This window comes from Lampris incognitus, chromosome 12, assembly GCF_029633865.1.
Source record: "Lampris incognitus isolate fLamInc1 chromosome 12, fLamInc1.hap2, whole genome shotgun sequence".
In the NCBI taxonomy this organism is placed as follows: domain Eukaryota; kingdom Metazoa; phylum Chordata; class Actinopteri; order Lampriformes; family Lampridae; genus Lampris; species Lampris incognitus.
Genome location: NC_079222.1, coordinates 7,355,339 through 7,382,224, shown reverse-complemented (window position 1 = coordinate 7,382,224; position 26,886 = coordinate 7,355,339). Strand labels below are relative to the sequence as shown.

Below are 26,886 nucleotides of genomic sequence, written 5' to 3'. Positions count from 1 at the left end.
AGACGGAGACCAGGCGAGACAGACAGGAAGACGCCGAAAGACAGCACCAGACAGAAAGAGACAGAGGCAGACAGACAGAGATGGAGAAAGAGGAGGGTGAATCAGATGAAGAAAGTTGCTCATGGTTATTGAGACTTGTGTTTCTCAGTAAAAATCCTCACTTAACCAGACAAAGAGAGAGGGCGATAATGAGACACAGAGAGCGATGGACAGACAGCACAGTCTGAGAGAGACACAGACTCCTAACAGTCCAGATAATTAATCCATGTTAACCCATCCTCCCTTTCCCCAGCACAAAGGGATGTCACATGGGCTGTCGTAATCGAGTATAGATTTCTGTCTGAAATCCAGTCTGGAGATGCGTTTTGAAGGTCTCGGGTCTCATTTTAAGACTTCACAGCATGACGACTGAGAAGTGACTTGATGTCGGACAGTGTGGACTCGTGATAATTTGTCAAGACCACTCGAGTACAGGTTTTAATTTGCTTCTCCTTATTTTTTGAAACGAATATTAAAAATTCCTCTGAGGAGATGGATGAAGTGCAATCAAATCTGGTTTTACTTCTATTTATTATTCTCATTATTGATTTATGCCTGCGAAACATCCGAAAACTAGAATCGTTCCTTCCTTAATGGGGGGGGGGGGGGTCACAGTGTTTACAGGAGTCGTTACAGAAGGTGTGACCCCACTGGTCTTAAGTCGACCTCGCCACCTTCAAGTCTTGGTCTCGCCTTGGGTGGTATTTTGTTTTTGTTTTTTTTTGGGGGGGGGGGCATTTTCTCCCCAACTGTACTTGGCCAATTACCCCACTCTTCCGAGCCGTCCCGGTCGCTGCCCCACCCTCTCTGCCAATCCGGGGAGGGCTGACGACTACCACATGCCTCCTCTGATACACGTGGAGTCGCCAGCCGCTTCTTTTCACCTGACAGTGAGGAGTTTCACCAGGGGGACGTAGCGCATGGGAGGATCACGCTATTCACCCCAGTCCCCCCCCCCTCGAACAGGCACCCCGACTGACCAGAGGAGGCGCTAGTGTAGGGCCCAGGACACATATCCACATCCAGCTTCCCACCTGGAGACACGGCCAATTGCGTTTGGAGGGGCGCCCGACCAAGCTGGAGGTAACACGGGGATTCGAACCAGCGATCCCCATGTTGGTAGGCAACGGAATAGACTGCTATGCTACCTGGATGCCCCTCTTGGGTGGTTTTGACTGCAAGGCTAATAATCGTATCACCCCCTGCTGAGTACTTTATTAACCCATCCTAGCTGTGTAGCTAGGAGCAGTGGACAGCTGCAGCGCCCGGGGAGCAACTCCAGTTCTGCTTTCCATTGCCTTGCTCAGGGGCACAGGCCAGGAGTATTAACCCAAACATGCATGTCTTTGGACTGTGGGAGGAAACCGGAGCACCCGAAGGAAAACCACCGCAGACATGGGGAGAACATGCAAACTCCACACAGAAAGGACCTGGGACGACTCCCACCAATGTTGGACAAGCCCGGGGTTCGAACCCAGGACCTTCTTGCTGTGAGGCAACAGTGCTAACCACCGTGCCGCCCAAAGACAAGACAAGAAAAAGACAAGAGTTGTGGTTACGTAGCCTTCAAACAAACTGACATTTGGGTTTGGGTCTGGTAATGAGGGCCGGCCCGCGATAGGTCAACCTAACCTTCTCTGACCCTAACAACACAATGCCATTAATCCTGCCACTGTGGCAACAAGGAGTTTAGCCCTCCCTAACATCTCATCTCGGTGTCAGTGGGGTAAAAAAAATGCTTTGTTTTGTCGGTACCTTCATTTTAATGAATGGAGAAGCTGTGTGTATCTGTTTGACAATAAAAGAGAGTGAGGGAAATGGACAGAGAGAGACAGAGATGGAGGGAGGACTCAAATATATCTGACCCCGCCAACACAATATCATGATAATGTTATTACCATAGCAACAGCAGAGACATTACCACTCATAACATTTTCTTAATGTCGGCTGCAAAACACTGCAGTCCCCCCCCCCCCAACATGTTCATCAAACTAAATGCCATACATACATCCACACCAGAGACACACACACACACACACACACACACACACACACACACACACACACACACACACACACACACACACACACACACACACACAAAGTGAGCGCATCATTAAAATGGCTCTTGCCTACCTGAACCCCCTCTTTCAGGTCGACCCTCAGCCTGCTCACTATGCTCTGCCAGTGAAAGGTACCTGGCACTTCCGCCACCACGGGGCCCTAAGTCACTTCCACCACCACAGGGCCCTAAGTCACTTCCACCACCACGGGGCCCTAAGTCACTTCCACCACCACGGGGCCCTAAGTCACTAGCCAGACTCCTCTCTCCTGTAGTTCCCCGGTGGGGGATCAGGTTGCCAAACTCCATTTGATCCACTGAGTCCCTCTCCATCTTTAAGAAGAAGCCGAAGACCCAGCTCTTTCAACAACACCTCCACACCTGATGGGATTAGTATTAAAAATTGTATCCGGCCAATTAACCCACTCTCTCGAGCTGTCCCGGTCACTGCTCCACCCCCTCTGCTGACCCGGGGAGGGCTGCAGACCACCACATGCCTCCTCCGACACATGTGGAGTCGCCAGCACATGGGAGGATCATGCTATTCCCCCCAGTCCCCCCCCCACGAACAGGTGCCCCGACCGACCAGAGTGGGCGCTAGTGCAGCGACCAGGACACATACCCACATCCGGCTTCCCACCCGCATGCACGGCCGATTGTGTCTGTAGGGACGCCCGACCAAGCCGGAGGTAACACGGGGATTCGAACTGGCGAGCCCCGTGTTGGTAGGCAACGGAACAGACCCCCACACTACCTGGACTCCCTTGAACCTAGTTTTTTGGCACTTAACTTGTGTTGTCGCCTCCTGACTAGATCCTTGTTTGTGTTGTATTAACTCTCAGATGTACGTCACTTTGGGTAAATGTGTCTGCTAAATGAAATTGTAACATTGTAACAAAGTATTCATACAGACACAGACACAGACAGAAAGACACAAACACACACACACACACACACACACACACACACACACACACACACATAACACTGATAGACAAATAATTTAAAACACACACAATTACAACACAGACTAACACAATGACCCAACACTTACGGATACACATGCGCCTAATGTTTGTGTGTGTGTGTGTGTGTGTGTGTGTGTGTGTGTGTGTGTGTGTGTGTGTGTGTGTCCAGGAGTCCCAACTGTGTATAATCACAGATAATGATTGGTAAATGTCATACAATCAACCCAGCTATTACTGCTTACTGCTACCTAATCCCTACAGTGTGTGTGTGTGTGTTTTCATGGTGTGCACGAAAGCATGTGTACCTGCCCAAATGTGTGTGCTTGCACGTGTCACACAAATATACACATATAAACACACACACACACACACTGGTTGGCATGTGCTGGGTCTCCTGCTGTAAGTACTGCAACCTGCCTTCCCAGGTTCACTGTGCCACACGTAGACCAAACTGTGTGTGTGTGTGTGTGTGTGTGTGTGTTTGTCTGGGAGTCCCCACTGTGTATAATGATGGATAACGACTGTTAAATGCCACACAACAGCCCAGCTACTACTGCTTACTGCTACCTAACCGCTAAAGTATGTTTCTGCATGTGTGTGTGTATGTGTGCATGTTTGTGTGTGTGCACAAAAGCATGTGTGCCTGTTCAAATGTGTGTGTGCTTGCACTTGTCACACAAATACAGACAAATACACATGTAAACAAACACACACACACACACAGGTCCACAATTAAACTGAGAAAGAACTAAAGCAACAGGCCCGAGGTGCTGTGGGACAATGGATGAGTGAAGCACTACTGTTGTGTGTCAGGGTGAGCAGAGCCGTACTCACACTACAGTTCTCAGGCGGCACGATGAGCTGGGTGATCTCCCCGCCGTGGACACAGAAGATGTGCTTCATCTCTCCAGTGAAAATGTCCCAGACGATGACGGAGAAGTCCACTCCTCCAGACACCAGGGAGCGCTGGTCATAGCGGGGAGAGATCTGGTACGGGTACAGAACACACGTCACCTTGTTCCGGTGCCCACGCAGCGTACGATGAGGAGGCCAGCCTGGTGAAGAGGAGGCACATAACTGGTTGATTATAAGAGAGAGACGACAGAGAGGAGGGAGACAGACCGACAGACACACACACAGACAGACAGACACACAGACAGGGAAACAGAGAGACAGACAGACAGACAGTGACAAAGAGACAGACAGAACGAGAGAGAGACAGACAGATTGACAGACAGGGAAAGAGAGATGAGAGAGAGACTGACAGAGGCAGACAGACAGACATATAGACAGACAGACACACAGACAGGGAAACAGAGAGACAGACAGACAGAGTGACAGAGAGACAGACAAAGAGACAGATTGACAGAGAGACACAGGGAAAGAGAGATGAGAGACAGACAGACTGATAGAGACAGAGAGACAGACAGACAGAAACACAGACAGACAGATACAGAGACAGATAGACAAGTAGACAGACAGACAGACAAACAGACAGACAGACAGACAGCATAGAGACAAACAGACAGAGATAGCCAGACAGAGACAGACTGACTGACAGACACAGACAGACTGACAGACCGACAAACAGACACAGACAGACTGACAGACTGACAAACAGACACAGACAGACTGACGGACAGACACACAAACAAGCACAGACAGACAGACAGACAGACAGACAGACAGACAGACAGACAGACAGGAAAGAGAGTTTGCCAAAAGAAACTAAAGGGGCTCTGAAGTTTTTTGTGGGCGAAAAAAAAGACATTTGACACCAAAATAAGGATGTAGGAATGGATGCAGGAATGAATGTAGAAATGACTGTAGGAATGGATGCAGGAATGAATGTAGGAATGAATCTAGGAATGGATGCAGGAATGAATGTAGGAATGGCTGTAGGAATGGATGCAGGAATGAATGTAGGAATGAATGTAGGAATGGATGCAGGAATGAATGTAGGAATGGATGTAGGAATGGATGCAGGAATGAATGTAGGAATGGATGTAGGAATGGATGCAGGAATGAATGTAGGAATGAATGTAGGAATGGATGCAGGAATGAATGTAGGAATGGATGTAGGAATGGATGCAGGAATGAATGTAGGAATGAATTTAGGAATGGATGTAGGAATGGATGCAGGAATGAATGGAGGAATGAATGTAGGAATGGATATAGGAATGGATGTAGGAATGAATGTAGGAATGGATGTAGGAATGGATGTAGGAATGGATGCAGGAATGAATGGAGGAATGAATGTAGGAATGGATATAGGAATGGATGTAGGAATGAATGTAGGAATGGATGTAGGAATGGATGCAGGAATGAATGTAGGAATGAATGTAGGAATGGATGTAGGAATGAATGTAGGAATGAATGTAGGAATGGATGTAGGAATGGATGTAGGAATGGATGTAGGAATGGATGTAGGAATGGATGCAGGAATGAATGGAGGAATGAATGTAGGAATGGATATAGGAATGGATGTAGGAATGAATGTAGGAATGGATGTAGGAATGGATGCAGGAATGAATGTAGGAATGAATGTAGGAATGGATGTAGGAATGCATTATCAGAAACTGGATTGTGAATTCAGATTAAGAGCAATGTGCTTGGTTTTGCAGGTTGATAATGTTTAAAGGAACATTTCGCAGAAGATTCTGTGCATGTGTAATCAACTGAACTGATCAAATAACTGATGTGTTATGAAGTCAGATGAAGTCATAACAACCTCTCTGTGTACTGTACTGACGGAGAGACAGAGTGTTTCCCGTAGCACCTACACCTAACACAATGTATTGTGTACAAGCCTCTCTATTGTTTTCCATCAAATCCTCTGTGTGAGTGCGGTGGGACGTCATTTCCACCACTGGAAACGTAGCTTAGCCATAAGCAGAAGATGTGTTCTACTGAATAGCATGTTCAGAGCAGATCATCTCCCGGCTGGACTACTGCAACTCCCTCCTTGCTGGCGCCCCGGCGTCGGCCATCAGACCTCTGGAGCTTGTTCAGAAAGCTGCAGCTCGTCTGGTTTTCAACCGCTCTAAGTTCTCCCACACAACTCCCCTTCTCATGTCCCTACACTGACTCCCAGTAGCTGCTCGCATCCAGTTTAAGACTCTGGTGCTAGCCTACCAGGCAGTGAAAGGAACAGCTCCTTCCTATCTCCAGGCCATGGTCAAGCCCTACCCCCCGCCCGACCGCTTCGCTCTGCTGCCTCGGGACGCCCGGTTGCCCCGTCGCTCAGAGGCCCTTGCTGCGGACCGTCCCGGTCACGGCTCTTTTCTGTCCTGGCCCCACAGTGGTGGACTGAACTCCCCACTGATGTCAGGACAGCGGAGTTGCTGCCCATCTTTCGGCGCAGGTTGAAAACTCACCTCTTCAAGAACTACTACCCCGTTACTTGTTCTTAGCACTTATTGTATTCACTCATTTAAAAAAAAAAACTCTTTCTTGCGCTTTTACTTTAGCACTGGTTTTGCTCTTAGATGCTTGTTTAGATGCACTTATGACCTCTGATGACTAGCAGTTCTCCTGATTTCTTACGTTAAATGCACTTATTGTAAGTCGCTATGGATAAAAGCGTCGGCTAAATGACTGTAATGTAATCAGAGCAGAGATTAGACACCCAAACTGAACTCGGCAGTCGACTGACGTCACGATACGTCACTTGGTGGACAAAAAAAACCCTGTTTAACTGCCGTCCCTAAGATACAGAAATGATGGGGAAACTAGAGGTGTTGTTTGTATGCTATCCCTGTTGCACACAGACAGAGATAAGGTGGAAAAATCAACAAATTTTCCCTTTAAATGTTAACTGATGTGTCCCTTGTGGCTTTACCACACGCGCCATCCACCTATCAAAACCTTCCATCCATCCTCCATCCATCCTTCCATCGAAAACCATAGACCCACCCTTCCATTACTGATCTTCTGTCTTTCTCTTCGTTTCTCTCTCACCTCTTCTCAGCATGTGTTCCCCCTGCAGTAGTTGCACTATTGCAGTCTGTGTAGCGGGGACCAGGATGATGCTGCCATCTTCTCTCCCACACACCAGCCTGCCCTGGGAGGGGATGTACACACTGGCTGTCACCTACAGAAGAGGGGAAATCTGTGTGAGAATTCTAGTTTTATACTTTTTCTTTTCAGTGGAGAGAGACAGTACAAAGTACACAGTGATTAAAGTGCTAAGCGATATCTTTATGCATGCTCAATAATCCACCCATCCATCCATTATACAAACCGCTTATTGTACTGAGGGTCACTGGGATGCTGGAGCCTATCTCAGCGGGCGGCAGGTGGGGAGACAACCTGGACAGACCGCCAGGCCATCACAGGGTCGACACACACCCGACCAAGCCGGAGGCAACATGGGGATTTGAACCGGCGATCCCCGTGCTGGTAGGCAACGGAATCGACCACCACGCCACCCAGAAGCCCCCAAGATTTATACAATTTTCAAGTTTTATACACTGTTCTGAGATGCAGGACTGAGGATTTAGATCCAAACCTTAATGGGTTCATTTCCCCCTGATGTAACACTGAGTTGGTCAATGATCCCTGCAGACAGAGGGGTCAACTTATCAAACGCCTCCTGCAGGCTGATGGTAGATGACACCTGGAGCTCTATGGGAAAACACAGGGAGAGAAAAAAAAAACAGGAAAGAGATGGTTGCTCGTCTTGCAGGCACTAATTCAATCAAGTAACAGTAACGCTCAAAAACTCTGTGAGCTCACAAAGTGTGGCAGCTAAAAATCTTGGTGTTACGTTTGATCAAGCACAATTTACCAAGCACTGTTCTGTGTAAATCTGGTGATATTTGCCATTTATAACACAACTTAGATGAAAAAAAATCACTTGCCCCAGACAAAACAATGACCATCCCCCAAAAAACTGGAAACAATTGACATGGGGTAATTTGCATTTTTATTCCATATATCATATTCAATGTACTAACCTCAAATAACGGATTTCTTTTCTTTAGGGTAACTGTGTATTTATATGTGCTTGTATAAAGTCTGATTGATAAAAACTGGACACAGACTCTAATTTGTTAATTCAGAGTAAAATCTTAAGTAATGGGTCTGTAAATGGTTGTTACATCTACATTGGTGTCCTGATATTTACACGATTAACCAAGGAGCCGAGTAACATTTAGTCTGTTTTTGTTCCTTTTTTACCTTGTAATTATGTTTTAATGTTGACGCCATGTTGAAGAATCAAAGGGGAAATACAAATTACAGGTAAAAACGATTATTTGAAAATGTCATGACACAATTTGACCACTAGATGGCCATTCTGCAAACTGTATATTTCTGTACAGTGCCATAACTTTTTTGAGCCACACGATGTCGCTGTCTATACAAATTTCACATCCACTGCACGCCTCAGTTTGACAGAGCAACTCAGCGCTACTTTTTTTTTTAGCTTTATGTTTCTATGCCGTGTTATTCACTCATGAACTTAAATCACACCCTTCATATTGTCAGTAGTTTAAACCAGCTGAGACGGTGCTGGCATTCACCTCACAAAGTCTGGCTCAAACCACCATCTAGAGCAGTGTTTCTCAACCGGGGGTCCGCGGACCCCTAGTGGTCCGTGGTGTAATTGCAAGGGGTCCGTGAAAATAAAATATCTTTAAAAAAAAGATCCTATGACATTTATAGAAATAGGATTATTTTACTCAAATGTGACTGAGACCTTTATCTACCTAAACTATAAAGGGTAACGGGACTTTTTTCTCTAATTACATCTGTTTCACAAGTGTAATTTATTGTATTTTAATAAGAGATCTCGCTCCCGTTTGCATTGTTAAAAGTTACTGCATAAAAATTCTGTTGTTACATATATCTTAAAGTTACTGAATACATATTCTGTGTTGTTACATATATCTGAAAGTTACTGAATACATATTCTGTTTTGTTACATATATCTGAAAGTTACTGAACACATATTCTGTTTTGTTACATATATCTGAAAGTTACTGCATAAGAATTCTGTTTTGTTACATATATCTGAAAGTTACTGAATACATATTCTGTTTTGTTACATATATCTGAAAGTTACTGCATAAGAATTCTGTTTTGTTAACTATATCTAAGTTACAACTGAAAGCTCTTATTTTTGCCCCAAAGAGTGAATAAATGCTATAACGCAATTTAAAATGCAGTTTCTACTGTTTCTACAAATTGCAACCCCCCTCCCCCAAGATCAGGTGGAGGGGTCCTCAGGGTAGATCAAAAATACGCAGGGGGTCCAGGACCCCAAAAAGGTTGAGAACCACTGCTCTAGAGGGTTGAAAAGTGCATGAGGGGTTTTCTTGGCGAGGCCTTTGTGAACAGGAACGATTTACCTTACAAGAGCCCCAAACCCTCATCCTCTGCCCCACTCCTCACGCAAACTTTCTGGCATTTTTGTAAAATTGCATGGCAGACGGACACAAGCTCAAAACAGGTGCAGAGTTACACACTTATTTCCTACGCAAGTACACAAGTGACCATTTGAACCTTCTATAAACACACTGCATACTGTACAGGAAGATACTCATCATTCCCTCGTTCTCTTTACCGACTTGTGTAGGTGGAAATTGTTAGGTATCCCATCGAGCCACATTCCTTGTATTTGCAATCTTAATTGGCTCACAATTACCAATACAGAATGAACATCACATTCAGAACACTATGGACCTCCCCCTTTTTTTTCTCCCCATCCATCCATCCATCCATCCATTATCCAAACCACTTATCCCGCTGTCAGGGTCGCGGGAATGCTGGAGCCTATCCCAGCAGTCACTGGGTGGCAGACGGGGAGACACCCTGGACAGCCCGCCAGTCCATCCCAGGGCCGACACACACACACACACACATTCACACCTAGGGGCAATAGTAAGGCCGGTTCACCTGACCTACAGGTCTTTGGACTGTGGGAGGAAACCGGAGCACCCGGAGGAAACCCACACAGACACGGGAAGAACATGCAAACTCCACACAGAGGACGACCCGGGACGACCCCCAAGGTTGGACTACCCCGGGGCTCGAATCCAGGATTTTCTTGCTGTGAGGTGACCGTGCTAACCACTGTGCCAGCGTGCTGCTTTCTCCCCAACTGTATCCGGCCAATCACCCCACTCTTCCGAGCTGTCCCAGTCGCTGCTCCACCCCCTCTGCTGATCCGGAGAGGGCTGCAGACCACATGCCTCCTCCAATATATGTGGAGTCCCCAACTGCTTCTTTTTGCCTGACAATGAGGAGTTTTGCCAGGGGGACGTAGCACATGGGAGGATCACGCTATTCCCCCCAGTTCACCCTCCCCCCTGAACAGGTACCCCAACCGACCAGAGGAAGCGCAAGCGCAGTGACCAAGACACATACCCACATCCGGCTTCTCACCTGCAGACACGGCCAATGGTATCTGTAGGGATGCCCGACCAAGCCGGAGGTAACACGGGGATTCGAACCGGTGATCCCCGCGTTGGTAGGCAACGGAACAGACCGCCACGCCACCCGGATGCCCCAACACTATGGATTTTGTGCACAAGGTGAAGGGCATCATAATGGAGGGGGATGAAACAATGCTAAGTCTCTCTTCATGTGTTTCCCTGTTGATGAAGCAGTGGAGGTGGTCCGTATGAAATTACAAAACGACCCCACCCTTAGCAATAGGACCACCTTTAACACTGACCAAGCATGTCTGCTCCTGAAGCTGTGTCCTCAGTCCATGTACTTCACATACAGGGGGCAGTACTGTAGGCAGAGGCATGGGTGTGCTCTGGGTTCACCAGCCTCACCCGTAGTGGTCAACTGGTATATGGAGGAAGTGGAAAAGAGGGCTCAGATGTCCTATCCCGGGACACAACCTAGCCATTGGTTCAGATTTGTGGATGACACCTGGGTTAAAATTAAATCTCAGGATGTAGCACATTTCAACGACCACATTAACTCTGTAGACAACCACATCAAGTTCACCAGGGAGACGCCGTAACCGGTCACGGCCAGAGCGTCCACGGGGTCAGGCATTCATTAGGCCACCCTCACCCGAGGGATAGTGGGTGTAGATCAATGTAGTGTTCGGGGACTCGTCGTTCTCCAGTGACCCCTCTGGCCCATCCGGACGCCTGCAGCCAAGCAACTGAAAGCATTCTCCGTACGCCCCCTTCGCGGCCTGAAGGTAATGCGATCCATGCGAGGCTTCAGCGTGTAAAATAGCGAGAGCGGCCGACACGGGTTTGAAGGAAGCTGGTGTTACGCCTATCTCCTTCCTGTGGAAACGTGAGCCAGGGGAGTTATTCATCAGACCCCATCGGGTTAATTGGGTGGGATAAGGGGAAAAACTAGAAACAAATTTATTAAAAATAATTTTTTCCCCCACCAGGGAGGATGTGAAAAACGACAGGTTAGCCTTCTTAGACTGTGAAATTGCAATTGGTGATGGGGGACATTTGATTGTTGATGTTTACCGCAAACCAACACATGCTGATCAGTACTTATGGTTTGACTCTCATTGTCCACTGGAGCACAAACTAGGAGTCGTCAGGACGCTGTACCACCGAGCTGATAACGTCCCCACTGACACAGCGGCCGGGGAAGGGGAGGAGTCCCACATTAAACAGGCCCTTAAGTGTGGTTATCCTAACTGGGCGCCCAAACGGTGCACCAGCTGATCGAAGAGAGGAGAAGGACAACAGCTGTCTAAGTGTAAAGCAGTGGTGACTCCGTATGTGGCGGGAGTGTCAGAACAGTTGAGAAGCGTATTTTCCCAACACCGTGTCTCAGTTGCTTTCAAACCCCAAAAAACACTACACCAGGGGCGTCTGGGTAGCGTGGCGGTTTATTCCATCACCTACCAACATGGGGATTGGCGGTTCGAATCCCCGTGTTACTTCCGGCTTGGCTGGACGTCCCTATGGACACAACTGGGGGGAATAGCATGATCCTCCCACGTGCTACGTCCCCCTGGTGAAACTCCTCACTGTCAGGTGAAAAGAAGCAGCTGGCAACTCCAAATGTATTGGAGGAGGCATGTTGGGGGGGGGGGGGGATCCCCCCTCCACACATGTCAAGGATCGGATCCCCACCCCAAGGATCAGGTCCCCCGGCACAAACAGAGAAATATAGTGTACCCCATTAAGTGCCAGGAGGATTGCTGCAACTTGTACATTGGGGAAACTTCAAGAACTTTATTGTCATTGTGCAAGCACAATGAAATTGTAGTTGTGTCAACCTCAAAATGGTGCATACATAAAAGAGATAAGATAAATAAAATATCAGCAATAAAAAGTATGGAGTCTAAACAATACAAAAGCAACACGAGGTATAAAATGCTATATAGTTAATGATACAGTACAACGTACGAGGTGCAAAAACATCATCAGCAAAAATGCAGTACAGTTGCAGTGGACAGGTATGAAGTGGCTTAAAGTGACATGTGAGTAAATACTGCACGCGCCTGATGGTGGCAGCACACCAGTCTCGCGGGACTGAGGAGATGTCTGAGTTCATTAGTGCCACGGCTTTTGGAAAGAAGCTGTTTTTCAGTCTCTTTGTGTATGTGTGGATGGATCTGAAGCTCCTACCTGATGGGTGGAGCTGAAAGACATGGGGTCCCGGGTGTGTAACATCTTCATGATGATCTCAGCCCGCCTCACACCGCGAGTGCTGTGAAGATGTTCTAGTGATGACAGCTCAGTGCCAACATGTCCTGTGCTGTTTTCACAACATGCTGGGGGGCTTTTTTGTCAGCTTGGGTGCAGCTGCTGTACCAGGCTGTCACGCAGTTTGTTAGGATGCTCTCGATGGAGCATCTATAAAAGTTGAAGAGCAGCTTTGGGGGAGGTTGGCTCTCCTTAGCCTCCTTGTAAAATAAAGGTGTTGTGCCTTACTCACCACTGCTGAGGTGTTGTCGGCCTAGGAGAGGTGCTCTGTGATGGTGACTCCCAGGAACCTGGAGCTGGGGACTCCCGGTTACTTAGACCAAGAGATGTTGGCCAAGAGAATGACACAACACAGGAGAGCTAACATGTCAGGCCAGAACTCCACGGTCTACTCCCATTCACAGGCCAGTGGCCACTCTTTCGATCGTGATATATGATATACTTTTAACCCATCTTAGCTGTGTGGCTAGGAGCAGTGGGCAGCTGCAGCACCCAGGGACCAACTCCAGTTCGTCTTGCCATGCCTCGGTCAGGGGCACAGACGGGAGTACTAACCCTAACATGCATGTCTTGTTGATGGTGGAGGAAACCGGAGCCCCTGGAGAAAACCCATCACAGACACTGGGAGAACATCCAAACTCCACACAGAGGACAACCTGGGATGACCCCCAAGGTTGGACGACCCCGGGATTCGAACCCAGGACCTTCTTGCTGTGAGGCGACAGCGCTAAACACTGGGCCACCGTGCTGCCAAAATCCTTGTTAGGGAGGAACGCTGGTTTGAACGGGGAGTCAAAGAGTCCATCTATGTGAAGAGGGAACGACCATCCCTGAACCGGGGGGTTATGAGTACATCTGTCGCCATTTTACAACGCTGTGATTGCAACTATTCCCCAATCCTCTGTGAATAGTACACGTGACCATTGAAACTCTAGTCAATGGTCACAGTAATTTGCATATGAAACTGATCGTTGGTTTGGGTCGTTATGCCACTGTACTGTTTATAAGGGTGGGGATACCTGCAGTCATTTGAGACTGAAGAGGTCACTTAGATGAGTGATGAAACGTTTCTCTCAATAAACGTTGTGTCCAGACGAACTGATTCAACTTTCTTTGACACCAATACACAGGATATGACGTCATACACCCTCTAAAAACCTCATAAACAACAAATTAAACAATGGTAAACAGATGAGGAATCCGGACGTTGGGTTGTGTCACAAAAATCTGAGACATACCACCCTTGTGTGTGTGTGTGTGTACAGAATAGGTATACCGGACGTACCTGCGGTAGAAGACAGTGGTTGCAGAGGTGACATGTCAGGTATGCTCCACAGGGACAGTCTCCCGGCCGAGTCTCCTTGGATCAGTAGTTTATGGAAAGGTTCCCGGCGACCAAAGAAGAACCGCGTTACAGGAGGGCAGATAAGGAGCTGGAAAAGTAGGGAAAGTTTATACGAAGAAAAAATAGCATTAATACCACAGACAACGCCGACGCCTGAAAACCCGAAACCCCAAGCACTGATAATAACTACCTCTACAACCTGCGTAGTTTTGTTTATTCCTGTTAGTTTGTTATTACTGTATGTACTTATACTACCTGACTCCTTTAAACTATGTCTGGGGCTATACTGGGGTCAGTATTCAGGTAATGATGGAACAGACACATCTGTAAAAGGAGAACTTGGCTGGCAGATGTACAGTAAATGGCTTACTGCCCCGTTGCCCCGTCCAGAAGGGAACTTATCTAGTCCTTCTGTGTTAGTTCAGGATGAAGTTGCAGTGAGGGACATTTTGACCATGGCTACAACTTTCCAAGAGACTAGTTTCCCTTTTGCTTACAACAACAGCTCTGTGAATAGTGCTATAATAACCACCCACTGAAGGAAACCACAGACAAAATCGAGAGCGACAGACCGACACTCCTGTCAGATCTATCACTCTGGATATAAGGAAATATAAATATATGGGGAAACTCACTGTGACTAGACAATTTTGAGGGGGGGGGGGATTTTCTCCCCAATTGTACACGGCTAATTACCCCACTCTTCCGACGAGCCGTCCTGGTCGCTGCTCCACCCCCTCTGCCGATACCACATACCTCCTCCGATACATGTGGAGTCGCCAGCCGCTTCTTCAACTGACAGTGAGGAGTTTCACCAGGGGGACGTAGCGTGTGAGAGGATCACGCTAATCGCCCCAGTTCAACCTCCCGACAGGTGCCCCGAGCGACCAGAGGAGGCGCTAGCGCAGCGACCAGGACACAAACCCACATCCGGCTTCCCACCCGCAGACACGGCCAATTGTGTCTGTAGGGACACCCGACCAATCCGGAGGTAACACGGGGATTCGAACCACCGATCCCCCTGTTGGTAGGTAACGGACTAGACCGCTACGTTACCCGGACGCCCTATTTTGGAGTTTATGTACAACAGGTTTTAGTGTGAACCGTCTGTAAAGCCTTATACAAGGTAATAAACCTATGTAATGAAAAAAGAACACTAATGAAAAACTAGCTAGGAAGACCAATATTAATTAGCTCCATGGTATACTCATGGTAACGAGCTATGGAAATTAATTTCACAGCCATAATATGGAACTGACCTGCAAGAGTACGTGGCTGTAATTTCCTGTTGTAGTCATGACGCCTTAAATCACAGGAACAATACCTTCATCCTGTTTTGGGGTCAGTTTTTCCCTCAGAGTTGTTTGTTTTGTTTTTTGCTTTATTTGGGGGTTTTCTTCCGGTTTTTTTTTTTGGGGGAAGGGGGGCGTATACATATCAAAGTATGAAGCTGAACCTCCAAGGCCAGGTCAGTAAGTGGGTTTGCAGTGGAGAATAGCTATCATGCTACGGCAGGGCAGGTATAAGAGCTGTCAAGGACTGCTACAAGGACCAAGAACCGTGACCCATGAATATTTTACCACCATCCAGTACTTAATATTTGTCTGTGTGGGCCCTTATGAATGCTGGGATAGGCTCCAGCATCCCGCGACCCCGATTGGGATGAGCGGCTTGGATAATGGATGGATGGTTCTATTGTAATACTGTTGCTACGCTTCTCCTCTAAAGCTAACAGGAAGTCTCCTTTGGTGATTATGGTGTCCTGTGTTGATCACAATAAACTGACCGAAGATCTGATATCACAAGAGGAAAAAGCATCTGATTAAAGATGATGACCTGAAGCCATTTCTCTGCCTGTCTGCTGGAGAGGGGAGATAACTTGGCAAGCTAAGCTCACAAGATGCCCTAACAAGAACCTCATCAAGGGTTTGGATGAAGACCTTCAACAGAGTCATCAACCAACAGCTGTTGTGAGTTAGGCCACAGGAAGCCTGTTTCCTGGAGATGTTAGCAGGAGGACCGGTTGTGGGGAGATCCATCAACATAGTAGTACTGATGGATAGCATGGTAGCTTCTGGAAGCTGAGGTCTGTGAGAATGGGCCCCCATCACCTCAATGACATTTTAAGCATTTAGTGTGGTTTAGTGAAGCAAGGGATGGCTGCGGCGTCTAGACTGTATAAGGATCAGATCTCCAGATGGTCTGGGGTGTGATGCAAAGTGCCACCAAATTAGCTTTTTTTTGTGCTATACACTCACCACACAAACAAACACATAAACATAAAAACAAAGGAATAAAACAAACACAGCAACGCTCACATAAAGTTTGTTTTTGTTTTTTTTTGTGTGTGGTAGGAAACACAGAACTCCACTGATGAGGCAAGGCTGCAGAACCACACAGAGCAAAGTCACGGTGACCAGATGTAAACCATCCTTTGTGTTTGTTTTGTTTGTTTTAACCGGCCTGGTGTAATACATGGGTTTGGACTACCATACAGGTAAAAGTAGTGAGCTGTAGAAGGTCAGGACATTTACTGCACTTTATTTCTCCCCACCACCCGTTTTCGCCCCAACTGTACTTGGCTAATTACCCCACTCTTCCGAGCCGTCCCGGTCGCAGCGCCACCCCCTCTGCCGATCCGGGGAGGGCTGCAGACTACCACATGCCTCCTCCCATACACGTGGAGTCGCCAGCTGCGTCTTTTCACCTGACAGTGAGGAGTTTCACCAGGGGGACGTAGCACGTGGGAGGATCACGCTATTCCCCCCCAGTTCCCCCCCGAACAGGCGCCCCAACCAACCAGAGGAGGCGCTAGTCTAGCGACCAGGACACATACCCACATCCGGCTTCCCAACCGCAGACACGGCCAATTGTGTCTGTAGGGATGCCCGACCAAGCCGGAGGTAACACGGGGACTCGAACTGGTGATCCCCGTGTTGGTAGGCAACAGAATAGACCGCTACGCCACCTGGACACCCATATTTTTGTAGAGCTACGGTATATTCTTACAGTTGTAGCGGACACTTAATGGACTTATGGACATAATTCACCATAACCTTTCATTTGTGGTGAAAGTTGACTCGCTCTCTTTAAGAGCGCCATGTTCGTTCAGGGGCGGGTGTTTAAAAAAATAAATGACACACGCTCGTGTAGTCAATGGGAGAAACTGTATGTCTCTACTTCGCTGTGATTTCTACACAGTGTCTTTTAAATTTAACCAATTTCAGAGAATCCAAGGAATAAAAGAACATTTCAATTCATAGATGGTTGTCAGAGATGGGTGGTATTTCAATTAAATGTACTTCAAATATGTATTTAATTACTTTTGAGTATTGTGTAATTTGTATTTTGCTGGACAGAAAAAAATTAGATGCAATTTGTAACGAAATATTTCAAGGGGGAAAAATATCTACTTGTCTTTTAGTGTCTCTTAAATGTCTGGTTTATGTTGCTTGTGCTCCTATTGGAAAACAAGAGGCTTCCAGGCAGCAGGTAGTAACTGTAGGAACATACTCCCCAAGTGAAAACTGCCTGTTTAAAATAAGCAACCACATGGAGTCCAAACTGTCAGTACATTCCCTTTAACCTCCTACAATACACCCCCCCCCTTTTCTCCCCAATTGTATCCGGCCAATCACCCCATTCTTCTGAGCCATCATGGTTGCTGCTCCACCCCCTCTGCCGATCCGGGGAGGGCTGCAGACTACCACATGCCTCCTCCGATACATGTGGAGTCGCCAGCTGCTTCTTTTCACCTGACAGTGAGGAGTTTCACCGGCGGGGGGACGTAGGTTCCCCCTCCCTCCCCTCCAAACAGGCGCCCCAACCAACCAGAGGAGGCGCTAGTGCAGTGACCAGGACACATACCCACATCCGGCTTCCCACCCGGCCAATTGTGTCTGCAGGGACGCCCGACCAAGCCGGAGGTAACACAGGGACTCGATTCGGCGATTCCTGTGTTGGTAGGCAACAGAATAGACTGCTACGCTACCCGGACAACCTCCTGCAATACACTTGGTTCACCATCCTCTCGGACATTCAGCCAGGTCATTTGGGGATGGTAAAAAGCAGCTGGGGTACTTTGCATGCATCTTCATCCAGTATGAAGAGGGATGAGGAAGGACAATGGTGGTTCTGGAGCTGGAGTGGGAGCTTTTTTTTAGTGGGAAGACAGCATGGAGCCTGGTGAGTCAAAATGAGTCGGGGGAAGTGGCTATCTCTCTCTGTCAGTCAACCAGTCAGGTTTATCAAGCAAGGAGGGTAACGAGGAAAGGAAGCACACCAAACAAGCTGTAAGCTCTCCAAGGCATCCATTCACTGGCCCTTGCACTGCCTTAAATATGACGTATATATATCTTCCACTACCACTCACTCTTTTTCGGGTGGTATGTGTCTTCCTCAAGCCCGGGTCCTCTATCAGAGGCCTGGGAGTTTGAGGGTTCTGCGCAGTATCTTAGCTGCTCCTAGGACTTCACTCTTCTGGACAGAGAGCATAGATGTTGTTCCTGGAATCTGCTGGAGCCACTCTCCCAGTTTGGGCATTGTCCCATAATGTAGTATGTGTACACTGCATTAGTTGCGACAGTGTTGTGACACCACGTAAAGCAGGATCTTGGCCGCAAAGCAGGCAGAAGCGGGATGAGTAAATGAGTTTGCTGTAAGTGCGCTGACGATATTCAGTAAAGCTTTTTGGTTAGTGCCACATAATAAGAGTGAACATTGTTTATTTCATGACAAACCAACGGAGTTTATTACAAGGATCACAGCCCCTAGTGCTCCCATTACCACTGGGACTACTGTGGATTTCACCTTCCACATCCGATCTAGTTGTTCTCTCAGCCCTTGGTATTTCTCTAGCTTCTCGTGCTCTTTCTTCCTGATGTTGCCCTCGCTCGGGATTACGACATCGATCCCTATGGCTGTCTTCTGTTCCTTGTTGGCCAACATAATGTCTGGTTGGTTAACCAGCACCTGCTTGTCAGTCTGGAACTTGAAGTCCCACAGGATCTTAGCTCTGCTATTCTCAACCACCTTTGGCGGTGTCACCTATTTGGACTTGCGGACTTCCAGTCTGCATTCAGAACAGATATTCTTGTATACTATCCCAGCCACTTGGTTATGCCCTTCAGTGTATGCTTTCCCAGCTAGCATTTTACCCCCTGCTGCTATGTACTGGACTGTCTCAGGGGCGTCGTTGCACAGCCTGCATCTTAGGTATTGTCTGGTTTGGTAGATCCCTGCCTCAACCAATCTGGTGCTGGGTGCCTGTTCTTGTGCTGCTATGATCAGCCTCTGTGCTGTCCTTCAGTCCAGCCTTTTCTAGCTAATGGTATGGTTTCTTGACATCAGCCACATTTCTATAAGTGCAGTTATATATTTTAAAAGTAAAAAGACATAACTAATGTCGACCCCCTCCCCCCTAAAAAAACTACATTCAGCACTACATTTTCTAGTTGGAAATTAGCTATTCCAGCTGATCCCCACTGAAACCAAGGTGCCTACAGGGAAATAAACCTTCTGGTTTCAAAACAAGATCCAACTTCAAGGGAAATAAAAATAATATGTTACGTTTTGCTCTTTACCGCCCCCATTACTTTCACTGAAAACTTCAAACCCCAACCAAATCTTAAGGTCAGAAAATAAATCCTTCATAGCTGGCTCAGCAAATCCTTTTCTAGACATTTTGGCTATTTCCACAAACAACTGGTTTGATTTTTTTGGAGACACAACATAGTGTGAATCATTACCTTCCCCATTTAAGTAAATACTTAATTTTTTTTTTTTACAATTATTATCAAATATTCTACCATATTAGTCTTAGAACCCTATTTTTGTGACTGTCTTTTATTTTGCAGCTTGGGTCAGGAAGTGAAACCCCATCTCCTTCCTGCTTCTCATCTCTTTGTATTTTTTTCTTTTTTGGGGGGGTGGGGGTGGGGCTTACTGGTGCCTCTAGAGGCCGGTGGTGGCATAGCAACTCTGGGGTGTAGAGCTCCAAGTCGCAACCGCTAGCAGGGAGACAGATCACCTCCATAGCCACCTCCTCCTCGCCTCCTACCCCCTCCATCTGAAGGGAGTTGGGACGGGGAGGGAGGGAGGGAGGGAGGTGAGCATCAGCAGACAGACCAAAAAAAGGAAAAGGAAAAACAAAAGAGGGGAAACAGAAATAAACAACAGAAGGTGACAGACAAACAAATAAATTTCGATAAGACAACAAATTAATACACACATCACAACACAAAGTACCGAAGGCTCAGAATGAAAGTATAAACACACACAACTGCGACAGTCAGGTTCAGATATAAAAGCACATTAACAAAGGATTCACAATTAACAGCGAACATACAACAAGGTTGATGGGTTTTTTTCTTTTTTTGTTTGTTTTTGTTTTCTAAATTTGCTGTGTTTCTTAAATATATCTTAAAATTTGGGACGTCAATCCATTTTAATAAGTGTCACGTCCATATCTGGTATCTGTTGACGTACACGTGGACAGGCAGGACAAAGTAAATGGAAAAAGTAAATCTTTCAAAAAGGGTGTTTCAGACTCTTGAGTCGGTGTTATCTGCAGTTCATGTAATCATTCATATCGCACACTTCTCAACCTAATAGTTTATCATGCTGCCCCCTGGTGGGGTGCTGTTTTTCAAGTGTTTGCATTGATCTTTTTTTTTAATCTAATCTCCACATATCAACCTGTTTTATTGATTTATGTTTTCATTTGTGTAAACCACATCTCTACTCCCCAGCTGGAAGCTCAAAAGATGTCAAGTGTGTTATGTGCTGCCACTACACACAGAGATGGACAAACGTAAACTGTTTCGGTCCCGTCATCTGAAGATGAAACCGAATTCAATTATTAGCAACTCATGACTAAGGAAAGTGAAAATTCTGACCTTTTATTTAAATTTTAACAGGAGAATTACAGACTTGTGGCATGACTAGGAACTACGCTTAATGCCAGACTGACCTCGATATTCAAATACTACCTACAAGAGATTTAAAAAGTCTGACAAACATATTTTCACGCTTTGAATTACACATACGATACAGCTGGGGTTCCCTTTGACGGAAGGTTTTAAAAGACATTATTTTTTTAGCGGATAATTTGTCTCTGTATTGGGAAATGACTGTGTACAAAATACTGACAGAAAGTTAAAAAATTCATTAATAACTTTTGAGCTGTATATTGCAATAATGATGTATGGTTTCACAAAAACCCACGACACACCCGAACTTGCATTCGGGAACCTCTGCGATGCTGCACGAGACCTGGTGCACTTTTGTTAGCCAGCCCTGAAGTCCAACTTTGAATAATAATAATAAAAAAAAAAACATAGACCAACTACTGATAAACCGACCACAGTCCTACACCTTATAGAATTATTAGAGCAGTTTTTTAAAAGAGCACGTATTTTTATTTATTTATATTTATACATTTATCTATACATTTATTTATTTATTTTTTATTCTTTATATTTTTATTTATACATGTATTTATAAATATATTTATTTTTAACCTTCTTTATATATATATATATATATATATATATATATATATATATATATTTTTTACTTAATATTCTTTATATTTTTTATTTATATTTATATTTTATTATTCAAGAGCACTTATAGAAAATACTGTTTACATTCATTTTCCATTAGGGCAGATTTTTATTAATTGCTCTAAACTAATCCAAAAGCTTAAACATTCATGTATCATCCATTTTTCAACACTTCCACACGTGTGCTATGAATGCTATTACAATAAGCATATTTTTAATAAAGGCATAACAGTGTACCACAGAAACCACAGCCCCTTCAGGACTGCAGTCTTACACCCTCTTAATGATGGTGTCATTACAGCAGCATGGACGACGAGAAGTCAAAGAAATCGTTGCGCAGTATTTTGTGTCGTACTGTCCCCAACCGGACATGTGTACGGCGTGCCGAGAGAGCGCTGATGTGCGTTAGCGCTGCAACTATTTCAGTAAAGCTTCTTACAACACAGAAAATCTAAAACGGAGAAAACGACTTTTCTCTGAAACAATGAGTGTGACAGAACAGATAGACGGGTGGCTGGATAGAGTGATGGGTGGAGGGAGAAGAGGTTACACGTTACCTGTTTGTCGGAGCGGTCGGCTATGCTGTAGACAAGAGGAGGGACGGCGCCCTCCTTGGTCTTTCCTACGTCAATACGGAAATGCTCACTGGCAGGGAGGCAGCTGGAGAACACACAAAAACCAAGAAATGACCCACACACTAAATAATGCTCTCTTTCCTTAATACTAACAGTTAACGCCGCTCGCCACAGGAGGTGAGGTGCATCACACCGGCAGAGTACCTAGCAGGCAGTTTGTAGATGTAGCTGCAACCATCTTCAGTCCAGATGATCACTTTGTCTGCTGCTATGAACTCCCCTCCTGTCCACGCCTGGTCGTTCTCAATGGCCACCGAACACAACAGAGAGTAGTCACCTGCATCGAACACCTATACACACACACACACACACACACACACACACAAATAACAGCCACATATACACAAACACACGCATACAGAAACACAGGTGAGGTCAGGGTAACTCGGTGACCCACAGACAACAGTGGCTGACATATGTTATTTATCTAGCTCCATAAATACCACGTGCTTGCAGCTGTGAAATAAGCACAAAGAACAGTATCCACACACACACAGTCACAGATTTTAGTGCAACAGCAGAACGATTAAAATGATTACGTTCACTTCCTTATTTCAATTTAGTTTGGGGAAAAAAAAGTATTGTTGTCCTAACAGAAATAAGTGTGTTTTGTACGTCTGTTTGACTCTTGTTGGGTTCAGGTTGTAAAACGTTATAGACTTGAGCTAACAGCTGGCGTTGGCCCCGCCCGCTGCTCCTACTGTATCGGAAGGGCTAAATGCGGAGGACACATTTCATTTCAATGTATGCGAGTACTGAGAAATGACAATAAAGGAATTATAAATAAATATAAATCTTATAAATATAAATCTCAAATTTGACATATGCTGCCAGTATGCCGTTTCTGAGCTTCGGTTGCACGGCGCTTTCTCTGGCATTGTCTCTCGAATTTGGAGCCTATTATAATAAGCATTTATGTAGAGCTATAATTTATCCATAATAAGAAAAAATGGTCACAAACTGTCATGTCACAAAAAGTGCACTTCATTCAACCAAATCCCTCAGGATTACAAGCGCATAAAACACACCAAACCTTTTGAGAACAATTTTTTATTTACAAATAACAATACAAACAATACTATAGAATAACAGAATCCTTAACAATTAAAATCTTTAATTAAACCAAAAGACACGTGTTGCACCACTATGCCATCCATCTCAGCCAACAGCACAGAAATGTCTGACTTCTTCCTGTCTGCTGTAGGCTTCCTCTTTGGTCTGATGAAGCTGCCCGAGTTTTGCTGTGAACCGGGGCTTATTGTTGTGGAAGGTACAGAAGGTTTTGGTGGGCACACACGTCCCCAAAAAAGCTGATGTACGATGTCACAGTGTCAGTAAGTTCATCCAGGTCTGTAGATGCAGCCTCAAAAACGCTCCAGTCAGTGCAGTTGAGGCAGGCCTGGAGCTCCAGTTTGGACTCATTGGTCCAGTTACTCACAGGTTTAACCACAGGCTTTGCAGAGTTTAGTTTCTGCCTGTAGGTTGGGGTAAGATGAACCAGACAGTGATCAGAGAGGTCCAGGCTGCACAAGGGACAGAGCGATAGGTGTCCTTTAACATTGTGTAGCAATGATCCAGAGTGTATTTGTTCCTGGTGGGACATTTAACATGCTGTCTGTATTTTGGCAGTTCGTGGCTGAGGTTTGCTCTGTTAAAATCCCCCAAGGATCATGACGCGGGTGTCTGGATATTTGCGCTCCATGTTTGTAATTTGATCAGCCAGGTGTTTTAATGCCTCTTTAACATGGGCCTGGGGTGGGATATAGACACCGACCAGAATAAATGATGAAATTTCCCACGGTGAATAAAATAGTTTACAGTCAATGAATAAGGTCTCTAAGTGAGGGCTGCATGATTTTTTCAACACTGTGACATCTGTACACCAACCTTCACTTATATAGAAGCATATGCGCCCCCCCCCCCCAAAATTATTTTCCTGATAGCTCTGTTTTACGGTCCGCTTGGAAGGAGTTGGGACTGCGGCAGATGAGGTGTACTGTTCGGTATGTTCACGCTAAGCCAGGTTTCAGTGAGGCACAAGGCTCCAGATCTGGAAAAGTCTTGAGTTTTTGTTTTTTTTTTCATTTAGAAGCCGCAGTTCATCCATCTTGTTGGCCAGAGAGCAGACATTCGCCAGGTGGATTTATGGGAGCGCAGTTCGAAATCCCCGCTGTCGCAGTCGAATGACCGCGCTGGCTCGCCTCCCCCGTTTTCTCCATGAGCAGGTCATTATTCTACCCATTCGTAACAAGATGATGATGTGGTGGTTGTGGATTATTGCTGATTATCACTAAATATCACCATAAAATTTAGCATTTCTCAACTTTTTACATGTCGCCACCCCTACCATAATGCTGAATCACTCCATCTCTGACATTACTCACTCTCACAGAAAGTGAACTGAGTGGCTGGTTGTGTCTGAACACTCCTTTACCCTCTGGTATTTGGTATGTACTAGTACATACCATAACAAGAACATAACAAGAACAGTACATCTTACCCGCCAGTATTTGGAGCAAACCACCAACAGGCTGCTTTGAGTAAAGGTACAGAAGGAGATGCTCTGACAGCCCTGACAGTAGATGGGTTTGGACTCCTCTTCAAACACTGGGTCGAGGTCCTAAGGAGAAACAACCACACATGGACATCTTAGTACCCACCCAGTCACAAGTACACAAAGACACACAAAAAGGCTCACATAGATTGAATGTCTTTCACTTCAATTCTGTACAGATGTTTAACCTTGTACCACGAGTACAACTGACGAAGAAACTGCTGAAGAGACGTACCTGAGATGAATAGTCAAAGACGGGTAGGTCTCAGCAATAGAATAAATCTTCATTGTGCCCACATAAAGATTTAATATATTCACTTTTCAAGTTGAAGACTTAAACTTCAGTATGAGAAAAGCCAGCTCTAAGTGTCTTTAACTCAGTGTTTACAAATAAGATGGTATCAGCAATCCAATTAAAATACTCATGATCAAGACTAAAAAGATGTCCCTAATCCAGTAAGTGAAAGCATGTCACATAGAAGAGGTAGAATGATGGCATGTTAAAATAATAACTGAAATAATAACCGATTGGGTCTGTTTTTTTTTTTTTTTAGTTTTTCATCCAACAACACACCCTGATGCTGTACCTGCATCCTGCTAACCTCAGCAGTGATTATCCAGACCTTCAGTATCCCAGTCACCGACACCGCTACCACTGTGTCTTCTAAAGAAAGACACAGACAGACAGACAGACAGACAGATAGGCAGACAGAATGAGAGAGTATAGGTGAGAAAAACATTATTCACGCAGAGTTAATTCAACTGGAAGTCAAATATAACATCTCAAAGGTCAAATGCAACCTACACCTTCCCCACTAGGTGGTTTGGAATATGATCCATCCATCCATTATCCGCACCGCTTATCCTGCTTTCAGGGTGGCGGGTATGCGGGAGCCTATCCCAGCAGTCATTGGGTGGCAGGCGGGGAGACACCCTGGACAGGCCGCCTGGCCGTCACAGGGCCAACATACTCACACACACACCTAGGGACAATTTGGTATGGCCAAGTCACCTACATGTCTTTGGCCTGTGGGAGGAAACCGGAGCACCTGGAGGAAACCCACGCAGACACAGGGAGAACATGCAAACTCCACACAGAGGACGACCCGGGACGACCCCCAAGGTTGGACTACCCCGGGGCTCGAACCCAGAACCTTCTTGCTGTGAGGCGACCGCACTAACAACTGTGCCACCGTGCCGGTGGTTTGGAATATAATCAGTCTGTTAATTAAATTCCTGTCTGTCTGTCCAACCTTGTGTATTGTGTAATTATCCCTGCCAGGCAGACAGCCTGGAGGGGATAATGAGTGTGTGTCCAGGGTGTCTCCCCGCCTGCCACCCAATGACTGCTGGGATAGGCTCCCGCATCCACAGCTAATCTCGCAAACCACCGGATCTATCAGCCTAAATTATTTTGTGCACAGTTAAGACTGCATGATGAACAACCTCTCCTGGTTGCAATGATTGAAAACCTTCAAAAAAACATTTCTTCTTGCTATCGCCGCTCCCTCTTCATTCATTCTAGCTCGCTCAACCAGCGCCGCTCTCTGTCGCTGCCCGATCTGAGTCAACCATGCCCATGCTCACATCTGTGGTCGACTCGGATCCGGCAGCGACATGATCAAAAGTAATTAAAAGGATTTTGATGATCCTTTTCTTTGTGGAAAGTACGAGCTCATATTAGACTTGGGTCGCTTTAGTTTAAGGGTCTCCCTAGGAGGTTGCACATCCACAGACTGACAAGCAAAACGTTTCTATTAGGTAGATTTTTTAGCTTGAGCGCTGCATATAAATTGTTTTTTTTTCGATATTTCCCATTCAATCGACTTGGGGCTGCGCAACAGTCTTACAGTGGCAGGAAATCCGTTTTTCTGTCCATGTGTGTGTGTATCTGTTCACTGCTAATATCGCATACTACTCAGCCTGTCAGCCTAATATTTTTCTTTTCATCCATTTTCTTCCCAATTGTATTCGGCCAAATACCCCACTCTTCCGAGCCGTCCCGGTCGCTGCTCCACCTACCCTCTGCCGATTCGGGGAGGGATGCCGCCTACCGCGTGTCTCCTCC

General features: G+C 46.0%; 1 protein-coding gene across 1 annotated transcript in view; it reads right to left on the bottom strand.

Annotated features, from left to right (window-relative positions):
• LOC130122149 (WD repeat-containing protein 7) overlaps window positions 1–26,886 on the bottom strand; it is a 176,473-nt gene that overhangs the window by 137,356 nt on the left and 12,231 nt on the right. The window contains exons 6-13 of the mRNA XM_056291190.1: window positions 25,406–25,482; window positions 24,765–24,884; window positions 22,409–22,554; window positions 22,187–22,289; window positions 14,005–14,152; window positions 7,580–7,695; window positions 7,030–7,162; window positions 3,904–4,124 (exon numbers count right to left, since the gene is read on the bottom strand). Coding sequence (XP_056147165.1) covers window positions 3,904–4,124; window positions 7,030–7,162; window positions 7,580–7,695; window positions 14,005–14,152; window positions 22,187–22,289; window positions 22,409–22,554; window positions 24,765–24,884; window positions 25,406–25,482 — 1,064 coding nt within the window. The remainder of the gene's footprint in view (window positions 1–3,903; window positions 4,125–7,029; window positions 7,163–7,579; window positions 7,696–14,004; window positions 14,153–22,186; window positions 22,290–22,408; window positions 22,555–24,764; window positions 24,885–25,405; window positions 25,483–26,886) is intronic.